This window comes from Rhea americana, unplaced genomic scaffold (assembly GCF_003343005.1).
Source record: "Rhea americana isolate MKP2758 unplaced genomic scaffold, rheAme1 scaffold_119, whole genome shotgun sequence".
Taxonomy (NCBI): domain Eukaryota; kingdom Metazoa; phylum Chordata; class Aves; order Rheiformes; family Rheidae; genus Rhea; species Rhea americana.
The window spans coordinates 1344682-1372502 of NW_028185250.1; the positions used below are offsets into that span (position 1 = coordinate 1344682).

The 27821-nt window shown below is 45.7% G+C and overlaps 1 protein-coding gene across 1 annotated transcript in view; it reads right to left on the reverse strand.

The window, feature by feature from the left end:
• The window catches only part of MDGA1 (MAM domain containing glycosylphosphatidylinositol anchor 1), a 141989-nt gene that overhangs the window by 68935 nt on the left and 45233 nt on the right, over positions 1-27821 (reverse strand). Inside the window, exons 3-8 of the mRNA XM_085320568.1 lie at positions 26859-27033; positions 22669-22865; positions 19801-19933; positions 14156-14425; positions 13443-13772; positions 9804-10097 (exon numbers count right to left, since the gene is read on the reverse strand). Coding sequence (XP_085176694.1) covers positions 9804-10097; positions 13443-13772; positions 14156-14425; positions 19801-19933; positions 22669-22865; positions 26859-27033 — 1399 coding nt within the window. The remainder of the gene's footprint in view (positions 1-9803; positions 10098-13442; positions 13773-14155; positions 14426-19800; positions 19934-22668; positions 22866-26858; positions 27034-27821) is intronic.

Sequence of the window (27821 nt, forward strand, 5' to 3'; positions counted from 1 at the left end):
GCAGAAAGCTGTTCCCACCTCTCTGTGCCTGAGGCTCTTCTGCAGAGATTGAGAGTTATTATGAGAAAATGACCTTTTTTTCCCCTCCATTCTGTTTCCTCCCGGGTCCTCCAGTGAGTCATGGACTATGGCATCTCTCTCCCCTCAACTGCGTACTCAGTATGCTGCTTTTTCCAGTCCTCAAAAGAGAGCATTTCGTAGAGACAGAGCATTCCCTCTGTCCTACTATCCCAATCCTAAAATCCCTAAATTACAAGAGCTGAGAGCAGCCTTCTAACTCCCTTTATTCACCACCTCCCTCACTCTCTAACTCCTGATGCCTGCGGTACATCTCAGCTGTCAGCATAGCACAGGCCTTCTCAAATCTGCTTTACTCAGGTGTCAGCAGCAGCTCTGTTTTGCTAGACCATATATACAAACTCTGCCATTCTCCCAGCTCCCCATATCTCCAATCTAGGACCCCAAACTCAAGGCTTTTCTCTTTYAAATATACCTATCTCACCCAACCTATACCAGCAGCTACCATCTCCTCTCCCTACCACATTCCCTGTAAACTTGGATCCCGGGTCTATCCACCACCTAGCACAGAGCATATCCCCACACTTCAGGACACGTGGCTTTTTCTCTGCTTTGGCGCAATTCCCACATCCTGAATCAGATTTATAGGCCTGGGTATCTACAAGTGTTGGGTAGCTTAAGAGAGAAAGCTTGGGAACTGCTACTGTACAAAACAAACTACTGCTGATCAGGTGGCTGGGGGTAAATGCCTGGCAGAAGTACTTGTGCCACTGTTCAGAGAGGAACCTGAGCTAGACCTCCATGCAAATAGAAGCAGAATCAGTACAACCTCTCCATCCAGCCAGCTTGCTTCAATGTAGTGTGGTACCACCATGCTTTGATGTAGATGATGCCACCAGATTTAGCTGTATTACAGTTTCCAAATCTTTGCTGCAGGTGGTTTCACCGATAGCCTAAACTCAGACAATAGCCATAGGCCTTGAAAAGCTGTGTTTCTTCAGAATAGCCACTAGGGAAGTAYGAGGCAGGACTGACAGTACTCGGGCCACAGGACACTCCTGCGGCTTAAGGATGGGTACACATTTGGACCAAACCTGGACACTCATATCTTTGGAGAAGGCCCAATACAGTTTTTGAGAGGATTCTAGAGTTGTTTTATCCTGACAAGTTGATGTATAGAGCTAGGTCATATGGGGAAAATAGCTGACAGGGCATGAAGATCTTAAAATGAGTGTTTCAATTAGAACAGCACTAGATGTGGTGTTCAGCCCTGAGAGGGCCACAGAGGCTGCCTAATTGTCCAAAGAGAGARGATGACCAACACCATCTGCCATCCACTGTGTCTACAGAGCTCTTGCCTCTCCTTTCCTGTGAAGATGTAAYGCTTAGACATCTCTTTATCTCTTCATAATATTAAGTTGCTCTTCCTGGAGAGTCTGGCCAAAAAACAGAATACAGGCACCTTACTGAAAATGTATTTGTTTCTTCTAACAGTAACAAAGAAATGGATTAACAGATTTAAAACAGTTCTCCTCTGGAAATAAATTAATCTCTCTAGGCTAGGTACTCTCATGCAAATTTTCACTCCACCAGTCTTTACAACCACAGAGACATTTATAGATGAGCAATGAGCCACACAAAGACTGAAGGGCAGCTCAGGCAGGCTGCTATCAGATGTAGTAGAACCAAGCCCTGTCTCTAAACAGGGTTCCCCATTACCACCTTCCTGAGGCACATGTCTGGGTGTCCCCCTCTCCTCTCACAGTCATCTCTCCAGCGCTCAGTAAGGAGAGGCAGTGCTCAGCCTCCCAGTACTTTGTGTCCAACACGTGCAGTGCCACACACTAACATGCCAGCTTTGCCAGATCTGCTCCCCAATCTTCATTGCTCCAGTGAATTCTCCCTGCCATCTGGGCTTTTCGTTTTTTGTCTCAAGTCTCATATATCTCCTGGCTGCCACAGCACACAGACGTGCTCTGTCAGATCAATTTTCATCAAAGAGGTAAACTGGAAAAGCTCTCAGGGCACAAGGAAGACTTCCCAAGAACATCACGGTGAGCACCAGTATGTGGGAACCTTGCCAGTGCAGTAGCAAGCAGAGAGAAGAGACCAGGGCTCAGTGGGGAAAGAGAAAAATGCAGGCCAGTCAAAATTCATCCAACTGCTTTACACTAGGTAAGACTTTTTCCTCCAAAGCTGTACTCACCAAATGCTACAAAAAGCAGCACTGGGAATCCTGGGGCTTTGACTGCAAGCATAAAGACTGCAAATATGGTCACACAAAGAGATGCTTCCACTGAGCAAAGGACTAAAGCTCCTTAAAGCATCAGGCTAACTGCCCCTCTATGCCATGAGGCTGGCAAGAGAGTAGGGCCAAAAGGTCCTAGACAAACAGGAGCCATTYTCATTTCAGCTGCATTTGGTACAACCTCATCTTAAGAGTCAATCTAAAATAGTGATGTAAGCACTGTCACAGTCTCGGTCAGCCAAACCCCAGGACCAACAGAAGGTAATTGTAAAAACAAATCCAAGGCCACTGAGCCTTTGTGGTCATTACTGTGCTCTGAACTCTGGCCATTTGGATTTACAGCCATGACAGGGCAAACCTGATTACTCCTTCAGCCTGTCCTTAGACTGACAACTCTAATTAGCCATTAGCACCCAGGCGCAGGAAATGGCATGAGTAATCCTAAAGCTGCACAGCTGAGGACAGGGCTATATGCACAAACACAAACTCTAAGTAACATAATCCTAGACACGTTACTATTTAGATGAAAGTATGTTGACAAACAGGAGGAAAACTGTGCTCTTAAAGAGGGCTTTTTTGTGTATTGCTAGAAACACTTAGAAAGATACTTTCAGCATGATCACAGAAACGTCTGTACAATAAATTAGGGAATAAACAGGGCGAATGTTCATCAAAGTGGGACCAGATGGCAAGGTCAGGCTCTGTCTATTCAGTTTGACGGTTCAAGGTCATGGAAAGGACTATATTTTTTTTCCACTAACAAGTTTCCTGGTTTGCAAAAACTGAACTTGAAGAAAGTGCGGTTTTCACCCGGCTTTGAATACAGACATACTCTCCCAGAAACTCAGCTGATTCTTAAGACTTTGATGTTTTAAACTTAGCCAGAGGATCCCAAAGCTCTGGATGGTATGGAAGCCTTGGGTTTCATTCCTGGAAACTGGATGACCTGTAGAACRTTGAGCAGAGATATTAGAGCATGAATGGAAAGGCAGGAAAGCTCCAGCCACTGCAAGGGTAGAGAAGTTGCCTTAAGTTACCCTCTGAATTGCTCTCATCAGCTTGGAATAGGGCATCAGGATGGGCTTGCTGACAAAAATAATCGAAAAAAAGTTAAAGCAGCCACTATTAATAAATACACTCACAAATTAAACCAGCCAAGTTTAAAATTCTTAGCAGATGGCTCCATACTCCAGCTCACATGGTCAAATCTAGCAAGCGGAAGAAACCAGCTCAGCCACAGATATGGGTCAGCTAGCTCTGGCCACACACACACTCATTTCTCCTAGACCTTCACATAAGCAGCAATAAGAGCTGCAGGGAGATCCCAGGAGCCAAAAGCCCTTTTCTACTCACGCTGAAAAACTATCTCCATGCCAAGAGCTTGTCTCAAGAGTGCTTTTAATGGAGCAGTTAATATCCAAGCTTACATTTCAGAGGGGGCAGGGCACCAGCAAAGAGCACTGACACTGAGCGATGACTTCAACAGCTGATCGAAACAGAGTTTAATGCAATTCTATTTCCAGTTGTGTAGATCCAGTGATGCTTCTTACTTATTTACAGTATCACTCCTCCCCCTGCCGCACTCTTGTTTGCTACATAGATAACAGGGAAAATTGATGCTGACTATCACTGTCTGATGTACAGCACTGCCAAAGGGTTCAGCAGGATTTTAAAGAAGAATGAGTCAATGGTGTGTGACCAGGAATAACATTTACCAGCCTGTGAGCTTGGATAGGAAAACATATCCGTGCACACTGGAACATTTCTTTAAGTGACGAGGACAACAGATCTCCTGTCAGAGAGTATTCTGGCTGCCTCCCAGGTGGGGGTAGAGCCAAACCTGCTGGTCACTGGTCCTAGGGTGATGCCTATGTCTAGGACTACGCAATGTCTCCTGAAATCCTATTAATTACAGTAACTGTCTCTGTGAAGGGAATGTCAATCTACTCTCCTACTTGCACCAAATATTCAATATACTTTGAGGATAAAATACAATAACCACCTGCTGCTTCATATGGCAAAACTCTAAGCAATAAACTTAACCCTTTGGGGATCAATCCCAGATTGCTTGAGGACTGTCAAACTACAGACCAGGTTATTCCAAGGAAAGAAGCATTTAGATCGATGCAGATCCACTTTCTTTCTTCCCCCCCCCCCTTTTTTTTTCTTTTCTTTTTTTCTGCTGCTAAGATCTTACTTGCAGCATGACCCAAAAATAAGAAACAGGATCAGCTTTTAGTCTGGACTGTCAAAAACAAAGTCAACACTCTGTAAATGTTCCCTCTTTCTTCTTCCTCTGGGCATTTAGATATGCCAAGACTTCTGCCAAGGACAAGAATGGCATCTGTAAAGGTCTGGTTATTTCAATGATCAGAACTTGGTGAACTAGTTGCATCTCTCCCAAGAGAGCAGATAGGACTGCTCTCCCATAAGATTATCCCTTTTCCTTAAAGATGGGGCTTTGGCATCTAGCCAAGAGGGACAACTTCTTCAGGTAATGAATAGTCTCCAAAGGTATGATGCCCTTGTCTGCAATGCAAGTACATTCCTACTCCTCATTAGGGAGGAATTTTGACTTCAAATAACAGAAAGCCTCATCTGAGTGGGACAAGTAGACACAGAGAGGGCGGCCTCCAATCCTTTGGATACGAGTGAGCATTTCCCACTGGCAGAGAATGCACGAGGTAAAAGCAGACAGGAGCAGAAGGAGGRTTCATGGCTGTGCGTCAGCAGACTCTCTTCTGCAGCCACAATCAGTGAACTATGGCCACTCAATGCTACAATTCCCTGGTAAGCACGGCAATTAAACAGTGGAGTTTGCCACAGCCAGTAGATTGTTGAATTCCTTTTCAAGGCCCTAGAGAGCAATAATCATTTCATCAACATCTCCATGTCCARTCCAGTCTCTCTCTTTCCCTGCTGAGGGGAGAAAAGGGGCCAAGGCACTACTGCACAGCACAGTAAGCTGCTCCAGTCTCGCCTGGCCCGGCTCCTGCCCACAGAGCCAGTCAATGAGCATAAGATGCCACAATACGTTGAATTGTGGGAAGGGGTKGGAAGGATGGGAAGTTTTACCCCTTCCTTCCAAGTCACTCTTCTCAGCCTGGCTGTCCTCCACAATTCTGCAGGGGAAAACCTGCCACTGCAAGGTCCATTAAAGTGAAAGACAAGATGAGGTGGYAGTCACACCTCCACCAAAAGTCCCGTCCTCATCACATCCCCTTATGTGCACAGCACTCTATGTCCTCGGATACGATGCCATGGGAGTGAGGGCAGTCCTCCATTCTCTGACAAGAGGTAAGCCGCCCAGCCTCCTCCTGCCCCCTACACTGAGGCCAGGTCCACTGCTGGAAAAATAAATGAAGTTAAACATTTCCTTCAGAGAAGCACAGCAGCAGGATGCCTGGATGAGCTGCAAGTCCCTGAGGTAGTAGAAAAAAAAAAAGTGGAGAGATCTACAGGAAATGGAGGCTTCCACTACTGGTCATGACTGAAGCCCCATAATGTCACCAACCCACAGGCAGCGTAGTGAGGAGAGCTGTGGTTTAGGGTAAAATGACCCAGCTTTATGCCTGGTTATCTGAGAAAGGACTCAGACAAGCCTCGGACTTCTTGACCTGAAACAGCAAGCAAGTAGTGAGTGGTATGAGAAAGGATAACCAGATCAGTAAGGAAATACTGGAGTAGATGAATCAAGGATGGGGCGTGATGAGGGGGAAAGGTAGAGCTGGACTGTAACAGAGCCGTCCAGTAGCTTACGACATGGTGTTCAGGCTTGACGAAGCATCAGGGCTGACACAATATCATCCAAGCAGGATAACATACTTGGGTTGTTATTTACACCACACCGCTACAAGAGCCTCTAACAAAGCAAATGTCACATCACCATGATAAAACAATTGTCTCAAAGGCTGATTCTTACAAAGGGTAGAGCTTAGAGTCACTTCTATTATCTCTTAAGTCATGGAAATGCTATTTTGGGCAGGCTTTTAGCACACGCAGCTGAAATATTTTTTGCAATTAGTTGCAATATCCTTTTTTAGATTTGCATCTAGGTAGCATCATTTTCACTGATTCACATACGTGCATGCTTTCTCTTTTTCCTTCTTTCATACATATTTGTTAAAATGATACTCTGTGCTCCAGAATCTACAGAGGACTGCACATTTTCAAGTCCACAGTGTGTTTTACAGCCATACATTGATCTCATCTGCACAGGGTGAGCCAGCTCTGATTTTAAACCCACATCTGCAGAGGATTCATTTTTCTGCTGGGATTTCCTTGAGAGAAAACTAGCTCTGAAAAAAGCCTGGACAACAGCATTAGCAATAAGATTGATATTATTAATAATAATATTCTGCCTTTCTTTGACTAYTTTTACTTATAGATTTCAAAGTGCTATCTTTATTATGCCTCGCAAATCCTCAAAAAGTCAATTCAGTTTTATTCCTCTTTTAAAGATACAGGAAAAGACAAAAAATTGTCACTCCAAGTGGTAACTAGATTCCCAGGAGTTCTGACAAGCCCAATCTCTGGCTGTAGCCAATATATWACATTTTTTCATCCTAACCACAGAGCTATGAGGCTGAAAGGACTTTCATGAACTTATTAATCTTCCAAAGCTCTACAGTTCAGACTGAGAAGTCCAGGGAACAGACTATCCAGCCTGTCAGAGAGACAGACAATGATAGACAATTACAGCTCATAAGATAAAAGAAGAACAACTTTTTTTCTGCTTGGGGAAAAAAAAAAAAGTCCAAACATTTCTTTTTGATGGCTGACTTGTTCTTTTTGTCTTCTCATTCTTTCTCTTTCCAATACTGCAGTGMGGTTGGCAAAGCCTATTTCTGGGCTGGTTTGTTACAATATAGAACTATATGCATGAGCATGAGGGGAGAAAAAGAAAAGAGAAACACAAAAACAGGTTCTGACATCTAATCAGATCCGCTGTATTGATTTTGCAACTTTAGCTTTGAAACAAATCAGAGRAACCACCACATTATCGCCCAGAATTCACTCTTCCCTTGAGTGAGCTGATTCAAATGGAGCTCACACGGGTGCACACAAACAGGCACGACTGCATGCACACACACAGCTAYGGGCGCCTGCGGCCTGTGTGGACACAAACCATCTAAGCAGGTGCTCAGATGTGAAGCGTGGGCCGGGGTGAGACGGGAGGAAGCACTCATTGTGGAGGCTGCAGGAGCCACACAATTCCCATTTCTGAGAAGATTAGAATTCCAGAGCAAGTGACTGAACTAATGAGCTGCCTCAACTGGAGAGCAGCATTTTAATTAACCACAGTAGGCCCCTGCTGAGGCACCCACCTCCTTCCAACACCATGGACAAAGAGGGTGGGGTTTTTTTTTTTTTTTTTTTTTTGAGAGAGAGAGGGTAGGGTCTATAAAGGAGATAGGGGTGATGCTTGTCCTATTTACTTGCTTTGGGGTTTGCTTTTCATACTGAGGGAAGGAGCAAATTGACAACCCCAAAAACAGAGATAGCTGCTCAGTGCCACTGTAAGCTCCTTCCACAAACAGTTTCCAGGCAGCGGGAAGCAGCTCAGTCTGCCCTGAGCTCAGTACATAACCCAGAGCCAACTAAGGAACTGACTGAGAGGAGAAGAGGGCAGACTGGGTGGGCTACCACATGGACCATGCCACCATTACTTGGGCTAAATCACCACAAAGCATTGCTCAGCCATAGGGAGAGCTGTACRAAGAGTACATTGAGTTGCTCTTTACACCACACTGAAGTTAATCACATCTTTGCCTTCCCAGCAATCACATCAGGGGTCCAGCCCCACAACAGCTTCTGGCTTCTACCTACCATCTTGCTTGTGTGGGGAGTCAAATCTTCTCCCTCCTGGCCAAGATTCAGGGCAGTGATTCCCCTCCAGACCATGCAGTAAGCCTGAATTCATCCCAGGCTCAGTACTTCCATTCTCTCTCCAAGGACAGTGACAGTCTGTAGGGACCACACAGCTTTCACCAAACACCAACAATGAATAGGGGACACCAGCGGGTCTGATGATCCTTTGCTCCAAAGCAAAATTTTGCCCCATCTCACATGAGCTCTCATCATAAGCAAGAGTGTCCCTTTCTCCTATATCCTGCTGGGCACTATATACTTGTCCCAGTCTAACTTCCAAAAACATTTAACCCAAGATACGCAAGTCTACCCTGTTTAGGGGAAGCTTCTCCGCACACAAACTTACCTGCCTGAAAATCTGCATAACGTCTGCATCCTGTAATTTAATTCCTGACATGCTCTTAAATGGACAGACAGCTCATTTTAAAGGGGGAATCTTTGAATACTCAAAGTGCCTGCAGAGTTTGGCTCATCTCTGCTACTGCTGTGCTCCCAACAGCTCACATCTGTCACCAGTGCGTCTGTTTGGCTTCAGTCAAGCTATCAGCTCAGGTTTCACTTCTCTTCTGGGGCAGCCAGCCTGGGAGGAGCATAGCAGGTGTGTCTAATGAGCACTGCTGTGCTGTGCTGTGCTGTGCTGTGCTGTGCTGTGCGTGGAGGCTCTTCAGTCACAGCCCTGAGACAGCGCACAGGGGTGCAAATTAACCTGCTCCCTACCATTCCCATGCCTGCCATGTTCCCGGGAAGACTCCACAGGAGTTCAGCACCATGCTCTCCCCATGGGAAGGGCCCTGCAGGGAGGCCTGCTCCTGCAGTCACAGTCCTCCAGACCGAGCTGTTTTACCCAACAGCCCTTGCCCTGTCCGATTCAAAGACTTGACTTATTGCACACCTCAACAGCCGAGCTGAGCAGACGTACTTCTGCAGAGAGAGGAACCACTGCAGGGAAAGGATTGAGAGTCCTGCAGAGTGACATCCCTCCCTCTACCTTCTCCTTTACGTGCAAGTGGGGCTGGGAGCACCACTCATTACTAAAATCACCCAATACACCACATGCTAAGAATCAGTTTTCTATTACTTGCAGCTTTACTGCATGGAAACCATTTGGGATTATGCATTCCCTTCTTGGATCTGCTTAGCACTGATTTTGTTTTGATTGTGGTTACCCCTCACAGAGGAATATTCAGGCAAAATGGTTCAGGCACATACAAAAATGATAGCTGGGAGAACAAAGTCGCACAGGGGGTGGTGGCATGGAAATGGTCTAATTAATACCCATTTGATGCAATTCGATGCAAAGTGCTTGACTTTACAATCTTACTAACACATCCTGAACGCATCTTGCATGTAGTTAATGCACACAAACACCTGGCACAGATGTTCTGAGGTGATCCACCTGGAGAGGAAGGAAGAGCACTGTGTATGAGCACACACAACACCCTCCTCCCTGCCATTTATCACATGCTGGCCCTTGCTTTCGTGTGGCCAGGCCAGTTGAATATAAACTGTTCAGAGACTCCCAGATGAAAGAGATGTCTCTGCTAACCCTGGTAAGAAAAGTCAACCCTGCCCAAAAGCAGCTATCCGTACGTCAGCCCTTAGCCTGCAGGCTTTTGTGCACACAAACATTCAGACCAGCGCTCCAGTACCACACGGTTATACTCACACTGCACGTTGAGCTGCACCAAGGCTTCCCGGGGTCTGATGTTGAAGCCGTTGTACCTGGCTGTCTGACACTTATAGGTTCCACTCATTTCTCGATTCACGCTCTCCAGGCGCAGCTTCCCATCATATGTCTCCACTGTCATTGTCCCTGAAGGCATGGGGGTTTCCTTATCTACCCGGGACCAGATGATTGGTGGCTTGGGCTTCCCTCGAACATCGCACTGCAGCTCAGCCCTGGAGCCCTCCCGGACAGTGATGGTGGACTGACCCTTGGGGACACTGATGGTTGGTGGCACTAAAATGGAGATAACAAGAAGGGACAGTTTTACACCAAGTTTCCACCAAGCAAGGAACGTTGAGAGATGCTTTTATCAAAGTCACCCCAAAAGCCCCGAACTCCAAAGATTTGTACTCAACATAGCACTGGGAGTACTAATGCAATCTTTATAGGAACATGTCTCCTGTAAGTCATCCCACAGGGTTTGAAGCTGCAGAGGACTAAAGGAGATCYCAGCTTCTCCAATGATGCATCGCAATGCCAACAACAAAGGCCAGCTGTATTGGTATGTTCCTCAGCTCCCACTTCATCAGCTACAAAATGCTGTCAAACAGCAGGACTAGCACTAATGAACCCCAAGGCAAAAACCTCTTAGATCCATTTCTTCATTTCTGGCCAAYGAATTTCCCGAAATGGAACTTCACTCTTCTGACCAAAAAAGAAAAGTCACATCTGCCAGAGCATCTAGTTCCCTCACATGGGTTGGTCTGGAACCAAGGCCTATAAGATTAATGCTTTGTAGATCTCCTCTCCAGTCTTGTCAGACTTCTAAGACCTCTTTCCTCTCCTAAGCCACAGTAAGGAGCCAATTCTATTAAATATCTGTTTACTTTTACATTGAGATTTACAGTGCATTGGTTTTCTCTAGCTCACTCAATCGAGAGATGGGTCCCAGCAAAGACCACTCCGGTGCATCCCTTCCAGGCTAGGCTGAGAACAGCTCATCCAGCAGAACTGCTGGCTAGCTGAGGCCAGAGCTAAAGGCACAGGCCCTTTATTAATTGACAAACAAAACTTTGCTGATAAACAAAGCTCAAAAGAAATCCAAGAACTGCAGCTAAAAGGAGCAGAGGTTTCAGTGGAAACTGGTTTATTGTTCATGCCCCTAGCTGCACCAAGAACCCAGGAAGTAGATGTTCATGCTGAAATCCACGCAATGTTAACTCTGAAGCCTAATACAAATACTATGTCAACAGTCCACTGAGGTAAATACAGCAGCAATCATTTTCTGGAAAGCTCTTGCTTCAAGTCTTTTAGCTGACTGTAGTGACACTTGGATTGAAGATTCCATAACTGTAAGGGCCAAATAATTCACTTCCTTTCAAAACAAAGTTCAGAACTACAGAGGTTGTAACGATCTGATCCGACCAATATTAATTCAATTCAGCTCCAGCAAAGGAGACAATAATTGTACACGTTACAGCTCACAGCTGCTTTAAGAGCAAATTTARCATGGCTCAAGCCCAATCTCCCTCAGCAGTGACCTCCCTATGCAACAGAGAGGCCACATTTTCAATTTGCAGGTCTCCTGTGGGCTAGGGAATCTCATCACATCCTGTCCCGCACGACGTGAAGGGAAGACAGCGCTTTCACTGTTTGGCACTGCCAGTGGCTGCTCACCTGGTAAGAGGCAATTTTCTTCATGGGGAAAAGCTGTAAATTGCATTTGAAGGTCTTTTTTTTTTTAATTAAAGCCACCTCCTCAGTGCTGCTCAGTGGAGGGATCCACCTTGGTGAGCTCAGGCCTCGCTAGCTGAGAAGCAGCAGATGGCTGGAAACATGGGGCTGGCACCCTGCTCCTCTAGGTTGGCCCCTGGGAAAAACTGCTGGGTTTTCATGTGGGGCCCACACATCAGAGGAGGCTTGTGGTTCCCCATGAGGATGCAGCAGGTGGAATAGGCCTTTGCTGCTGGTTACACTGCATGTAGGGCCGCTCTGGCAGGGGCAGCAGTTTTTTTTCCCCCATGTCAAAAAGCTGCCTGCTGCCCCAGGCTGCTGAAGAGGAGCTTCAAAATGCCCCACACTGCCCTCCTGACCTTCCCCCTCAGAGGCTCCCAAGTGGGGCTCACCCTTGGCTGGCAAGGCCAGAGCACAGGGCAATCCCGTCACTGCCTGCACCTCCTGTGAGGTAGTGTCCAGCTGGGGCCTCTGCCAACAGACTGCCCAGGCTTGTGGTGGGGATATTCAGGATCTCCAAGTCCTCCCTCCTGCCACCTCTTACCCTTTCAGTCTTACAGACAACTGCACTCTGCCATCCAGTAACCTTGGGCAAAAAGGATTGCTCCTGGCACCAGCAGCCACACAAGGTCCGGGAGACCCAGGTTCGAGCTGGCCACTGGTACTCAGGACTGGGTTCCCCTCTTTGCTCCCTGGCAGTTCAGTGGGGGCAGTCTTTGTCAGCACAGACATGGCTCTTCCTGCCAGGTCTGTTAGCAGAAAAGAAATGCCAGCCTTCAGCATTTGACACGTCCGTGGCACGGTCAGGGCTTGGTCTTGGGGCTGCTAATGAGTGCTTGGTGCAGTCCCTGTGAGAGCAACTGGCCCAAAGTGTTTCTGCCAAAAGCCAGGGCATTCCCAAAGCATTAAAAGCCACTCTCAGCACTTTCTTCTAAGGGCTGAAGCAAGCAAGGTCCGGAATCAAGACAGGGACCAGCCTAACAGGCTCAATACAACCAAAAATGAAAACGAAACTTTCTGTGATGGTTCAGGACAGACTCTGCAGGCAGGTGGCTCCCCTTGGGACCTCTCAGATTATTAGGCCAAGGCTGCTCTGTGCCATCCCCTTGAGGTCCCAGGAAGGCTGCAAGATGAGATGGATGTAACGGAGAGCAAAGCTAGACCCCTTACTCCACTGGAAGCTCAGAGGCAGGCCTGAGACCCTGTATTACAGTTACCARAGGTGACTGACACACATTTAAGGCTTAGTCCTTTTCTCACCAAGCCATGAGAAGGGACRGGGACGGGGCGGGGAGAATGGGTGTTGATCTCAATTTTGAGTAGGACAGGCATTTATAATATTTGGACTTTAGCAGAGAATTCCCAAGGCAGTTTACAATTACTCCAGATAATATAAAAGCTCTTCACAGAATTTGCTGCAACAGATGACACCATTCTCCTAGACCTAGCCCTGACAATGGGACATCCTCATAAGTAGTGCCAAGGAGAGGGAAGAGTAACTTCTTTTCTCTTTTAGAACCCTCTCACCMAAAGGGCTTTTGAAATTGGGTGTAATTCCACTCCCTCTTTCTTCCTTCACAGTATATCCTCATTTGGGGGTTTCTTTGAACAATCATACACTAAAGCTGTCTCTGTGGCATTGGCTGAATTGCMCTTCGGACCTTTCACAAGGAGAAAACATAAAGGAAGATCTTGTCAGGGCACAGCACATCAGGTAGAGGAGCTGTAGCGATTACCCATCTCCAGTCACAGTCAAACGCTTGCCTGAGGATGTAATAATTTTCCCCACTGTGGCCCAAGATGCTTATGTGARGTCCCTCAAAAGAACCAGAGGGACTGGCAGATAGTGACATCAACCTTGGCCCACGTTCTCTGAGGCCCCCAGTCACCACCAAGAGGGCTCACCTGTCTCTGAGGAGATGTTCACCTCCACACTGAGGTCAGGGATGGGTGCTCCCTGGAAGGTAGCCACGCACAGGTAGGTGCCATAGTCACTGAATCTCAAATCAATAATCTCCAGGCTGCAGGTCACAGGTGGGAGCTCAGGGTCATTTCTGGTGATAAGCAACCGGTCTGAGAACCTGGCTGGTTTGCCATTCTTGTACCAGGAGTAGACAACCTTCTCCTGGGGGACAGCATCCACATGGCACGAGAGCTTCAGGTCTTGCCCTAACTGGATACTCTCACTCTCTTTGATCACATCAGGGGTGATCTGGAACGTGGCATTCTTCATGGCTGGGAGGAACACAAGTACAAAACCAGTTAGGAACAGCAAAATGTCCTGCAAGGGACATAAGCCATTTGTTCCTYAGGAAGGCAACATCTCTGCACAAAATCTGTCCCAAGATCTTGCCCCGCTGTGATCCCACAAAAGATCCCCAGGGCCTCACATCTGGCAGATTGGGATCATTCCCCAGCCCAAGACAGAGCTACAGCCCAAGCAGCCCTGGAACAGCTGCAGGTCTGGGAGCAAAGGAGCTTGCACAACATTTTCTCTAGAATAGTTATTTCTGCTAACTATTACATGCACCCTCAGCTCTACAAGAACAATAAGAAGAAATGTAAATCTAGCTCCTCCACTCTGGAGAGCCATCCTCTTGAGAAAAAGAACAACTTACATCGCACCAGTAGGTTCACTATCTTCTTTGCTGGGTTCCCCACATTGTTGATGGCCGTGCAGTTGTAATAGCCTGAATCCTCCACATGGATTCTCCAGATGCTAAGGTTACCTCCTTGCACAAGGCTGTTAGGAGGCATTGGCCCAGGCGAGTGAGACCAAACCACCTCTGGCTGTGGGTCACCACCTATTAGAGAGCACTGTATGGTGATGTTGTCACCAGGGTTAACCACCAGTGTCTCATTGACTGACAGCTTCAGAGCAGGTGGGGCTGGAAGAGAACAAAGAGGGACAATTCTGAGGCGAGGAAGACCCACTCACCTGCCTGTGCACAGCTTCATACTTCCTAGGATTTGTTCTTAAAGAGAGTTGATTTGAACAGGAAGAGCCAGAATAATCCACGAATTCGTTACGAAAACATAGTGTTTGTGAACCTAAAGCATCACCATTACCATAACTCTGAGCCAGAGCAATCAGCTCTGTTAGAGTTAGGAAACAGCACAGGCAGAACCTCACATAGACCCAGAATGGTGACGACACCTGAAGCATTCCACAACCAGTGCTTAGCACTGGGGCACAATTAGGTCTAAGTAACATTTTAACAGTGTTCAGAGCAGGACCTTCAAGGCTTAGGACTTTAAAAGCATCAAAAAGCATCAAAAGCCAGTCACAACACTTTCTTTGAAGGGCTGAAGCAAGCAAGGTTCAGAATCAAGACAAGCCAGGGCAGGGCAGGACAAAAGCCTGACGAATCTCCTTTGCACAGGTAGGAATGGCGGCCAGACAAAATTAGGCAGTGAAGAAACAGAGGCTAGAGATTTCTTGACTCCTGATACAAACAACTGCAGCAAGGCAGAAGGGCACAGCGGCTTGGCATTACTCTCCTGTACTGCACTCCAGCCCACTCCTCTGCAGATACCAGTGTCTTCTGCTCTTTCTATATTTAACACTCCTGACTCTAGAACCTGCAGAAGCAGCACTGGAGTAAAAGTTCAACTGGTTGCTCCTACAAGGGCACCTGTATTTCCCTTGCTATAACACTGTTACATGAATCAAAAGCTGGTCTGCATGTACCTTGGGCAGGCACAGCACACTGGACTGAGTTCTGGGGAAGATTAAAAAAAAGGCAGGAAAACAAGAGATTCATTGTCAGAGGGCACAGAAAATTTCAGCCATGGACTCAGCTCAGCATCTCGGGGTCTGATCCAAAGGCTGTTGGAAAGCTCTCTGGATTTCAATGTATCGTGGACAGTTGTCATGGCTGAAGGAGGCCATGGGGAAGAGCAGAAGGCCTCCTTTGGCTGGAGAGGAGTAAGAAGAGGCAACAAGGAGGCTCTGCTTCATGCTGATGGAGAGATGAAGGACAGAAAACTGTCTCAAATGAGTCTGCTTGATCCCAGCAGCRGCTTGGGGTCAGGATCAGTAAAGTTCAAACCATTCTTCTCATGTACAAGTGTCATCCAAAAAAAGGAGCTTTGGGGAAGGTCTTGCACTAAAAAAAAAAAAGGAGTTCAGCTAACCCATCATGATAATTGCTCCACTTTTTAAAAAAACTCCATCAGCTTTTAAAGTCCTATGCCCTGCTAACTGTTGTTGAGAGACAAAGCCTTCACTAACCACCTGAAGGCCCTCTAAGCTCAGAGACTGACCTGAAGGGACAGAACCTATCTGCACCACACAAATAGCAGCTCCGTACCCCCTGTTACTCCCACTCAGCTCCACAGCTGTCACATACACTTTTCTATAGAGCTGGAGTACAAGTTTGGGGGATCCTCTTTTATGCTGCAGTTCAACAACTGGGATTGATCCAAAGTGTCTAGATAACATCTCCTTCTTTGGATACCTTAGTCCTTATTTTTGGTTTATTTTATTTCTGCGTGCTTCTCACTATATTTCCTTCCCCTGCCCACCCCACCTCCAGAACAGATCCAAAAAGCTTCCCTTTGTATTCTCCATTTCATCTCAAGAAAAGCTCTTTAAAGCCCTTGTCAGCACCATCTCTGGCTCCATCCAGACAGAGCTGAGAAAGTAATAGTCCTCCTCACAAAGGCAGGGAAGTATATTTCAAGTAATAGCCACAATAATGCAAAATCAGACATTGTTCCATATTCATGAAGCTTGATTTAACAGCATCATTATTTCTACCTCTCCTCTCCCCAGACCCTGCGTTAATGAGCTGTGCTGAATTTGTGTTGAATCTCTGAATTACAGCCCATACAAACAAGGTGAGGTGTACTGCTCTCTCCTTAGCACAAGCACCACAATTTAGCAGTGAAACTACTGCTATGTTGGCATACTGCTTTGGCGAACCGAATCAAAGGTCCTCTCACCCACTGTGGCACACATCCTATTCATGCCAGATGTGGCCAGTAGTGCCAAAGGAAGAAGGCAACTCTCTTCTACCAGCTCTACAGGCCATTTTGAGGACTGTGGTTGGAGCCCTTAAATTTTGATGGGTCTCACCCTGTATTCAGCACCTTTGACAGGCCTCATTGCTGGAGTTTTGAAACAGCGTAAAAGGGCTAGTGTACAGTAAGCAGCAACAGAAGGATTTGTACGTCCTCCCTGGGCTCTGGGTGGTTTCACATGACTCAGGGAAGCCCAAAAAAACCACAGCAGCACAACTCGCTGTAGGCGGGCAGAACATCTTCCTGCCACTAACAGGCTGTCAGCTGTGTCTCGCTGATACTGAAGAGCTGCTCCTGCCCTCTGACGTTGAACTGGTCTCAGCTAAAGGCACAGAGAACATGGTAGATGCAGCATCTTGCTTGGGAACCTCCTCCCATCCTAGTCAGAGCTAGAGAAGGACAGAGATTAGTCTACATCCAGAGGGAAGACTTCAGATTTAGAGAGCATGAATCAAGTCCTGGTTAATATTTAGGGCTCTTGCAACGTTTGATCTGCATATATGTGACCAGCACTCATCCTGCTGAGCAGGATGACATGTTCTGGGGAAGGCAACATGAAAAAAAGTGACATGCTGGGGCAAGCACCACCTCAGGGCAAGTTGTGCATGTGTCGGAGGACAGGGAACCAGCAAAGCTGCTGCCTGCACAGCTCTAAGTAACAAGCTCCTGCAGTGTGCCACAACTGAAGCCCTGGCTGTAGATGCCTGCATGAGCTCCCACTGCCACTCTTGTCAGTGGATAGAGGTTAACAGTATGCAGACATTGTTATGCAGGAGATGAATCTCATTTATTTGTAACCTGTGGCAAATCCTTTTGTTCTTGGTGAAGAAAACCTGCTCGCGGAGACTGYTGAGCAGCAAGGGGACCATTAAAAACAAAGAGTCACTTTCAATTCCCTTTGAAGTCCATTTTGCTGCAGTAAAACTGCAGAAGAATTAACCAGCTGGGCTGCTTAACTTCACAGAAATCAAGGGTGGGGAAAACATCAGCCTGACCCCATCAGAGCAAGCAATGATAACCAGCACCGAGACGGGCCTGCTGTCTTGCTGGATCCAACCTGCTGCTCTGGAGCCACAAAACAGCAGCCAAACAGAAGACGAGAAGGCAAAACCCTCCTCCACGTTAAGGCTGCATATTGAGAACTGATTACCAGCTGTATGGACCAACTTGCCAACATAGAGCAGAGGAGAAACACATCACATTGGAGACTACAATCTGTCCAAAGGCCACTGACGAAGGAGCCAGACTGAACTAGCTATGGAGCAGCAAACAAACTGGAAAGATTGCCTGGGCCCAACACAACTGACCCATCCATAGTAGCTGGATCTGTAAATATTTGAAAGATTGATTTCCTTGCATCTCAGCACCCTTTGGGCTTTCTTCAGTGGCAAAAGCAAAGACATTATGAGCAAAGCTGCTCAGAATTCTGGACATGGCCACGGCTAAGCAAGTCGCTAATGTACGAGGCATAAGAGGGAAAGAAAAGACCTACGTGAAAGGAGAAGAGAATTAAATATTTTCCTTTAAATATTTTCTCATCTACACTCAATACTACCTACAGAGTAAGCCTGATAAGACAAGTCTATTTAACATGAAATATTACTTACAACAAACTCTCCTTACAGTGCAATGCCAGTTTCATATTCACCAATAGCTTTGAATACAATTTGCTATGAACATTTTCCACAGTCCCTTTGAGCTTGTAGTATCAAGCTGCACTATAACTGTGCATAAATATGCATTTAAACCTAAACAACAAGAAAAAAGCACTAGATGCATGTGCTATATGGACCGAGTTCAGAGCTTAGGTAAGTACCAAAAGAGCTGGTGTAAATTCAGCTATATATTGCCTTCTGATCTGGCCTCAGCCTGAAAATACATTTACCCTATTCACTCAGTGAAGGGGTTAGACTGAAATGAGGGATAGTTTCCCTGTGTTTGGGCTAGCAGGGGGGAATGGTCAGAAAGAAAATTTTGATTTTCTAACTCTTCAAAGGTAAAGATGCAACAGGAAAGAACAGCTGTGAGATCCCTTTATTCTTCAACAGTATAAGATCAGTTTTTAAAGGGAATATTCCAGCATTCTCTGCAGTCTCATTTTGAGATAAACTCAAGCAGTGAAATGAGTTACTTAAGACATGTTCACAGAGATCTTACTACAAGGAAAATAGTTTTTCCTGATACTAGCTATAGTTCACTTTTTCTTAAGCTCGTTATTTTCTTCTTTCTACATGAAGTGATGGTACCATTGCTGGGCACCCTGGGCTCAGTCAAATCAATAAAAATAATTTATACAGTATTAACAATATCCTATCAACAGTTGGCAACATCAGAAGAGTTATGTTTCCACTGCACAAAGATAACACAAGGGATACAAATTGCTTTGTGTTACTTTAGAGAGAGGTGAATAATTCAAACTACAATGCCTCTATCTCTGATCATGGAATACCCCAGCGCCAGAAGTATTTTTTTGACATTTATTTGTTATTTGAAAATATTCAACACATTTAAAAGCTTGGAGTTTTTTGTTGGGGGGGTTGTTTTTGTTTCTGGGTTTTTTTTTAATGGATGAGTTGCAATCAGGTCCTTGCAAGTATTTGGTATATGATATTCAGCTATCAGCTGGTCATTGCAGGTCAAGTAAGAGGCACCACATTGATTCTGTTCATGGCTGAGGCTTACTCAAGCACTGTTAGCATGAATATCAGTGTGTAGTTGTAGAATCTTTAATTTGTGTTTATTGGGAACATGCCGGAGATATTTCCTTTCCACAAACATCAACACCAGCAGAACCAGTTAACTGGGAGGTTCCAGAGTGCAGTCTTGCAAATCAGGCCAGAGTTCCTCATAAATGAAACATTTGTAAGAAATTCAGCAGCATCTGCCCTGCTCTACATGGTATCAAATCTATTTTTAAAGACACTTAAAATGATAAATAAATAAAAATGTCTGGATTAAAATCTATATAGTGCCTCAACACCTACTTGTAGTCTGTTTTAATGATCTCAGGACAGGCCTGGCCAGGCACCAGCTATACACAATGTTAAAAATGACTGAAGTACTCCTGGCCAAAGAAAACTGTGCATTAAGGATTCTTTCCCCCACAGATGTAAGCATGAGGTGATCCTAATTGCTGTAGGCCCTAGACTGAGTGCAACGCTACCAGCCTGGAGAAGTAACAGCCATTCAGCAGGCAAGGAGTCAGAGGGCTGTGAAGCTCCCCCACGGCTGCTCTTACCTGTGGTGTTTGTGAGCTGGAAGGTGATTGATTTGTCAGGGATGCTGCAGACATTACGGACAGACACCTGACACGTGTAGCTGGCGTAATCCTGGGGCCGCAGGTTCTTCAGCTTCAGGACTTTTGTTTCACCCTGAGAGTTGGAAAAGAAGGGGACAAAAACACAGATGTACAAAGCACAGTTCATCATTGCAAATCCATAACCTGCAAATCCATAATCCATCCTAAAAGATGCCAGATTACCAGTAGCTCTCATTGAAACCTCAGAGAGCTATGCAGGCTCCAGGCCTCCCTAGGCAACAAAATGTTTGCAGTAATAATTCCTTCTCTAGGAGTGCTCAGAGCACCCAGCAACTGACTGCCATGTAACCTGAAAGCACTGCTGAACAGGTTTAGGCATAATTCCTTGTCAACTGTTGTTAGAATTATCTTGCAGAACTTGAAAAAACCTAAACATCCAAGACCAGACCTTGATCTCATACCAAGACAACACCAGGAACCCAAATGAAGTCAGTGGGGTTACTACATTGCAAACCCAAGCTAAGCCAGAGTAGATTCAGGCGTTAATGCTGCCTAAAATATGGYGTGTTCAACAGTAAAACTGTAAAAATTTGCAGAAGAGAAAAAAAATAAAAACATTCAGAAAAATATTCAAAGAAACCTTCAAATCTTTCTGATTTCCTTTCTCCAGATTCTAATCTCATTCATGCTGGACTAAATCCAGAATGACTGCACCAATTCCGACAGACTTTTCTCATACTATGGTAACAAAAAAAAAAAAAATCGTGCTCTGGCACTCTATCAGTTAGTGGCATATTGCAGAAACAAAATAAAGCTATTAATTTAACAATAGATATATTCTGTAAGTTTATATCTACAGGATGTGGAAAGTTCTGAGATGCTTCCTGTGGTTTGCACCCCATGTAACTCATATGTCTGCCATGACAGTCTGTCGCTATTCTTCCACTTGTGGTTGTCTAAATTTCTTTTGGAGAAACCATTCCATAAAAGCCTGACAACATGAGAAGGTGCCAGCTTGACAAATCCTCTTGAGACATCCTCAAGCGACAGGACAAGGAGTTCATGCTAATATTCAGAGAACAAGGATCTGAATGGGGTAGATCAGAAAGATAAATACCTTGCGGACCAGTAACCTGATGAAAGTCTCATCCCCTGAGGCTGGTTGCTAGGCACATTACAAATATGGCATAGCATTTATGTGGCATGTCAACTAGTGATTTGAACAGGGTCATATGTACGCATTTTATTGATTAGTAAATGTTGGGTAAATGTATATAAACTTACATTATAAATTAGTTTTAAAAAGCTTATACAGTAAAGTTTTCATTTCCTTTCCAATTCTATCCTCCCAACAGTGTTGCATAGATGTGTTTTTGTTAACTGCAGCTCTTCTCAACCCAAACTCACAGGTTTATGCTGGTATTAGCAAGAGGACCACAATGGCATGCCTGTGTGAGCACAACAGTCCTACMTGCCTCTCTCCGAGCTGAGAATGACCCATCATGATAGAAGCATTGCCTGACTGGAATTGCAGGACACTAGGTCATTTATATGTTAATGCTGCACAACAGTGAATTTCTGCCAGATGCCTTATTTAGCTGAAAACAGTATCTCAAACCCTAAGACAGCCCCTCATTAAACAATGTCTCCTGGTAATCACATCCAAGCTTAATGAAAGCTGGAAGAGCGCATGGTGGCTTCCTCTAAGGCCAGGAATGTCCTGGTTGGATGCCACATAGCACCTGACTAGACAAAGCTCTCTTCAGGGCCWAACAGCAGTACTGGCCTACAGCACTTCTGCAAAACTGCTGCTAACCTACAGCTCTCTGTTCTCTCTCCTAACCCCTCTGAATGTTTCCATCTGACTGCCCATTTCCATGACTTACAGGGTTAGCATGTTTCAATAAAATATGAACATGACTACACTAACCAAAAGGTTGCCCTGGGCATCACTCAGAAATCAAACTGAGCCAGAATGTGCTCAAGGCCCAGCTTTGGGAGCGCAGAAAGGTGCACAGGATGAAATGATTGCCCCCAGGAGCTGCCCTTTTAGCCTTTCCTTCTGGCTCATCATTGCCTTGTCTATCTAATGGCCTTGCTGAAAGCACTAGGGCTGGTTAGCAGCTGAAGGGCATTCAAAGCTGGAGCAGAGCCCAGGATAACATGCCCAGAATGCTTCAGCAAAAGAAAGATTTTCCTATTTCTCCAATTTCATTGACAGACCCGTTACCATGAATATAGTGGCATTCACAGGGGTAACATGGCTATGCAGGGACAAATCCAACATAGGCAAACCCAAAAAGCAGAAAGGACTCGGAATAACAACTTACCACAGGGAGATGCTGAGAAAGTACTCATATAGTTAAGCTGCCTGCATTACTTGTGGGCACTAGAAAGAATTCTTTATTATTTGCCTTGTGAAGTCCACAGTAATTCCTACTGTTCACTCACACTGCTAAACAGGAAGCGCTTATCCCTCTTTTTGGAGCTTGGCTCTCAGTTAAGGAAAGGGTTAGTGCTGGGAGATAAAGGAGACCCAGTCCCAAGCACTGCTTGGTGAATAGCTTCAGTCATCCAACTGGCTTCATGTAAAACTGTGACCTGCTCTGAGGAAGACAGGCTGGTAAGGCACTGACTTCCTGGCTGGCACATTCCCTCCTATTGCTCTGCTCTTTGGAGATCTGTATACTATAAGTATGCACTACTAGCCCTCTGGAGACAGTGCTCCTTGCAATGACCACCTCCCTTCCCCACCATCCTAATCCAGRCAAGGAGAGAAACATCCCCCCGAATGGAGAGCCTGCATCCAAGATGCTCAACACAAGCTGCAGGTATGCTTTTTTTCACCTGTGTGTAGAGGGGTTCATAGATGTCCACTCCATTGTCCTGACTGTGGGAAAGCGTCTCAGCTCCCCGTTTCCAGATGAAGCGAGCTGGTGGGTTGGAGTTGACAGTACAGCGGAGGAAGACAGTCTTCTCCTGATAGAAACTGCCACGTACGTCACTGATGGTCTGGTGAACGGTGAGAACAGGTTCATCTAGATCTGGAAGGAAGGTAAGGAAGTCCGCAGCAGTTCTTAGTGAAGTTGGTCAGCATACACAGCCTGCAGAGCAGATGGCACTCCAGGGCCATGGGGAGAGGTAAAGCTCCCACATATTTGGCCAATGACAACTGCTGGATTAAGAGCTGATCTGAGGCCAGATAGCAAAAATGGTATCTAAAGGGAACGGACAGGAGAAGCCAAAATTCTCCCGCTCACCATACAACATTCAGAGAATAGAAAGCACCCTCTGATTTGCAGCTCCCACATGGTCCTCAAGCAAACTAACTGTCCACCACACACACCTCAGACCAGCAGACTGCCTCACCTTCCCCAGTGCCACCCTCCACTCTAAATCACAGCTCTGCTTCAGTGAGAGGTCAGAAGGATCCTAGGAAACACTACTGCATCCTCATTCCTGCTGCTCCCACTTCCTAATCCCCAGGCCCCTCCTGAAATCATGAGGCTAAGGTCAACGCTTTGAAACACCCACACAAAAGACGTGACAAAACTTCARGTTAAGGGATGGGAGTAGAAATCAGAACAAGATCAAGAAGCTGAGGCATAGAGTCATTTCCTAGACAGGAGCAATTCTGGTGGGGTGTCTGCCATGGGAACATGAAATGCAAAACATGGTGATATCTGGGTACAACTTCTCTCTTTTTTGTATTAAAATAGCCTCTGGGTACTTTCTCCTTTTCAAGGTCTGCACTGACTCTCCCTCTTTTCACCAGCTTCTGCTTACTGTGTTCCCTTCATCTACATCTAAAGAAATCAGATTCTTGTCTTTTTTCTCTTTACAAAAAACTCTTCCCAAATGCTCCCTTATCATACCCACACTGCATACAGCCATCATGACCTGATCAAGATCTACCATTTATTCATTTACAAATACACAAGCAACAGCCCTGCAGAGAACATGCTTCCTACATACATCCAACAGCCTGAGCCCAGGGCACACTGCTCCCCAAGGGCTGCCTTTTTATAAAAAGGGAGTCCTTCGCTTTGCACTAGACACAAGTGTTTGAAAGTCAAGGAAGCATGAGGAAGACCTCAGAGCACACGAGTCTTTCTCCTCCCAGAATCATGCTAAGATTGATTAAGGTTCATAAAGATCCCATCTGACAAGACTGGGCCAAATGGCCCCTTAAAACTGCAGTCTGCCCCCACGCCCTAAAGCATATCTTGTAAGATGCCTGTTGAGCTCAATGGAGCAATTCTGCATATTCAGCAGCCTTGCAACCCTATCTTCAGCTGCAAAAAATATATGCATATGAAGCATATGCATCCAGCCTGCTCTCATGTTGTCCTCCGCATGTGTTGCCATTGCCAGAGAGGATACATGCCATCATCTCCTGCTGTCTTGTGCCACTTAATTTTCAAGATACCGAAATTTAGAGAGTTTTGTTTTGTTTTTTAAAAGATTTGCTAGCTTGTAATCTGGTTCCCAGGAAGGAAGGAGGAAGCAAGAGGGTAAGGATGAGTTTCTGTTAACATGTCATCCAAATAACGCATGTTCCCTGCTGAATCACAAGCATGGATGGGTGGATTTACATATTTTAACGAGTTGTATGCTTGGAAAACAGCACTTGTAATAGGACCTGAGATTTGTTGGCTTGACCACACCACAGCTCAGCAATATGAGTAAAGTTGTTAGCTGAACATTGACAATGCAGAAAAAAAACAAGACAGAAGAAAACCATTTGCGGGTGTAGAAAAAAAGGCCCCTCTCCATACGGTACTGTCTCCACTCAGCCATAAGGTGACTGAATTAAAAAATCAAGTTCTCTTGGACCAGGACCTTGGGCACAGCCTCTTCTTTTCCCCACTTGCTTACTCTTACTGCTCCTTTACTGGCTCATCCTTACATGAGTCACTCCAGTTACCACCTCTCCAAGTTCCCCTTTCTCATCAGGATGCAGAGCAAAACATTTCCCCTGCCCTCAAAGAAGATGCCTCCCATCCAAGTCTCCCAGCTACTCTCCACAAAAGAAACAGTATCTTCCTTTTGGTTGCTAAACCTTTCCTCCATCAAATCTTTTAGTCTTTTTTAATACCAGCCAGCCCTAAGCCTAATCCTCCCGAGAAAAGCTAAAATAAGACCTACAATGATATAAATGTCCTTGATGTGGAAGGAACACCACCGATGTCAGTGAGCTGCACAAATGATAAATTTGGCCCAAGGCTGCTCATGGAGGTGATCACATGGGATGTTTCATGTGCAATATAAGCTTGTAAACATCCATTCCTTCCTTCTCTTTACCTTCCTCTCTCCCACATGGAAACACTCCAAACAGCAGATGCCTCTCTGCCAGTGCCTAAACAGTGCTTAAAAGCTTCCCTTGATGTACACTAGGGGCAAGGGAGTAACTTGCTATACAGKCTAGAGCTTCTAGTTTAATATTCTCTTTGCACCAAATGCTGCTCTCCTCACAATCTTGCCTCCTAATACTGAAAGTATGAGTGAGCAGTAGCACTGGTTGGCAATGACACCAAGGTTCACAGGAGAGTGATTACTTACCTCTAACTATGAATCGGGGTGCAGGGGAAGAAGGGATTTGTGTTCAAATTCTGGTTCATTCGCCTGAAGGTTGCCTGGGTGAGCGTTCAACAAAAACTGTGGCTTTTCCTATGTGTTCCCTTGTACCTATAGCAAATACTAGCAGAAAATAGACTCTCCTCCCCAAAAACCAAGCGAGCAGAACAGAGGTGCATTACCAAGTCCATCTGCAGAGTAGATGTTAGTATGAGAAAGCCCTTGGCCACCCCATAGTTCTACAGGTCGGAGCTGCACAAGGGACTAYGGGACACTACATCGCTCTAGCTCCAGTCCACATCCGAGAAGTAAAGGGATTACCCACAACACAGAAAGAGAGATGGGGATCACAGTCCTGTTCCTAGAGACACAGGCCCTGGCAAAGTGTCGYACTGAGGACTAAGAAAAGCAAGTTCCCTTTGCAATGGAGAGCAATCAAACACTTCCACTGTATGCAAGAGGAGGAATGAATGGAGAAGTCAAGCAAATCTAGTGGGTGTCAGGACTTCTCAGAACAGACCTACTAAATGTTTATCCTGTCCAATGTGTCATGAGCTGCAGTTGAAGCAATTTGTGTTCCTGGACTGTAGGACTGTGCTCATATTACACTGCCTACAGTGTACTACAAGGTAGGGCAAGAGGGTAGGGCAAGAAAGTAAAAGAGATGTTAAAACCAACATAGAGCACAGCAGGCAAACCTGGCTTAAAATAGGAGCCTCTCTAATCTACATAATGCAACTATGGATCGTAAGTCTACCCAAAGCTTGTGGGTGTTCAAGTCTATTTGGAGGGTCACCAAATCTAAACTGAAGGCAGCAATTTGCCTGAATGCACTATCTCACATCTCAGGGCTAGACATCGGGCCCAACAGGAACCTAGTTAAGCAGCAGCTGCTGCCAACAAAACTCTACTCAGACTTCAGACAGGTACCTGGGCTGTGAAACCTGGAGGTTGCTCTGCTGAGCCCCTCAGCACATAAGACAGGCTTACAAGAAGGATTTGAGGGAACAAGGTGGGGGTGAAAGGAGAGTTCCAGCTTCTTTATAATACTGCAGAGGTGGCATTACTGGGAGCAGGACACTGGTTCCAGGAGCACTCTAGGCATTTGAGGTGCTGCTGACTTCAAAGAGCACAGCAAGCCTGTTTCAAAATTGAGATAAAAGAAGTAGAATCCATCTACAACACTACACCCCAGACAAGTGCCAGGAACCCCCCTAGCAGTGACAGAGATAATGGTGTACAGATAAGCATGGTTTACATAGACAGGCAAAGCCATCTTTTTCTTTAGGCAGATCTAATCTCCCTGGGGAGATGGACCTTGGAGACATTGCACTGGTCCCTTTGCTCCTGAACTGGATATACACGGTGCTAGGGCAATGCAGCTCCCTGCCAGCCCCGCAGCGAAGCAGAGACACGCAGTAGAACTGTGGGAAGGTCTGGGTTGCCACTAAACGACTTACACTGCACATCTACTCGAATGGACTTGATGGCAGGGACCCCAACCCCATTTTCTGCTTTACAGTAATAGCGGCCCCCCTGCAGCCTTTGGATCTTCTCAATCCGAAGGGTCTCGTTAAGCACTGATGTCTCTTGGAATTTGTCCGAGGCACTGCCAGCGGTTTTGGTCCACCTCACCTGCAGGAAGAGCATGAGAGAAATGCAAGCTATCAGCAAAGCAAAGAGGAGAGTCCAGGGGATAGCAGCACTTCCTTTTCTCCTTTTCCCTTTCTCCCTATAATTCACACAAATGAACCCTAAAGCCCAATACTGCCAGACCTCACCCAAGTTCAGCTGCTGATCTCCATATGTCTCGATACACCAGCTGTCAAGTGTCACCCATCACCAATCCCCACGTCCTAGAGTCCGCTATAATCCCCTAATTCAACTAAACACACACTGCATATTTACCACTTTCGCTCTAGTCCTGTAAGCCTAGCAACTTAGTTTAATACCAACACCTGCACAGCACAGGAGTTTCAGCATTAAGCTTTAGTAGCACATATGGTCRATAAGCCATGAATCTACAGCTGCCACCAACTCACAGCTACAGAGCTTTTACTGCACTTCACTAGTGCCCTTTTGCCTCTCTCTGATAACAAGGCTACTTCAGCTGTTTACCTCTCCAAAGTAAGGTGCAACTGCAGTTATTATTGCTCTTAGCCCTTCCCCTAAGGGATTCCTTTGTGTATTATTCTTATAAGTCATCCTTTTGCAGTGCATAAGCTTTTATTTTGTTTTTTTTTCTTAAAGATACAGAAGAAGAAAAGAAAATATCCCTTCAGATTTCAGACTATTTTGTACTTTTTGTCCTTATGTCAGAAGTTTTAGTCTTTAGATCCTAGCCTGTGGGGCCAGCAGAGTTATATAGTATTCCATGGTGAATGGTGGCAAGAGGACAGCACACTTAAATATTGAACTTTTAT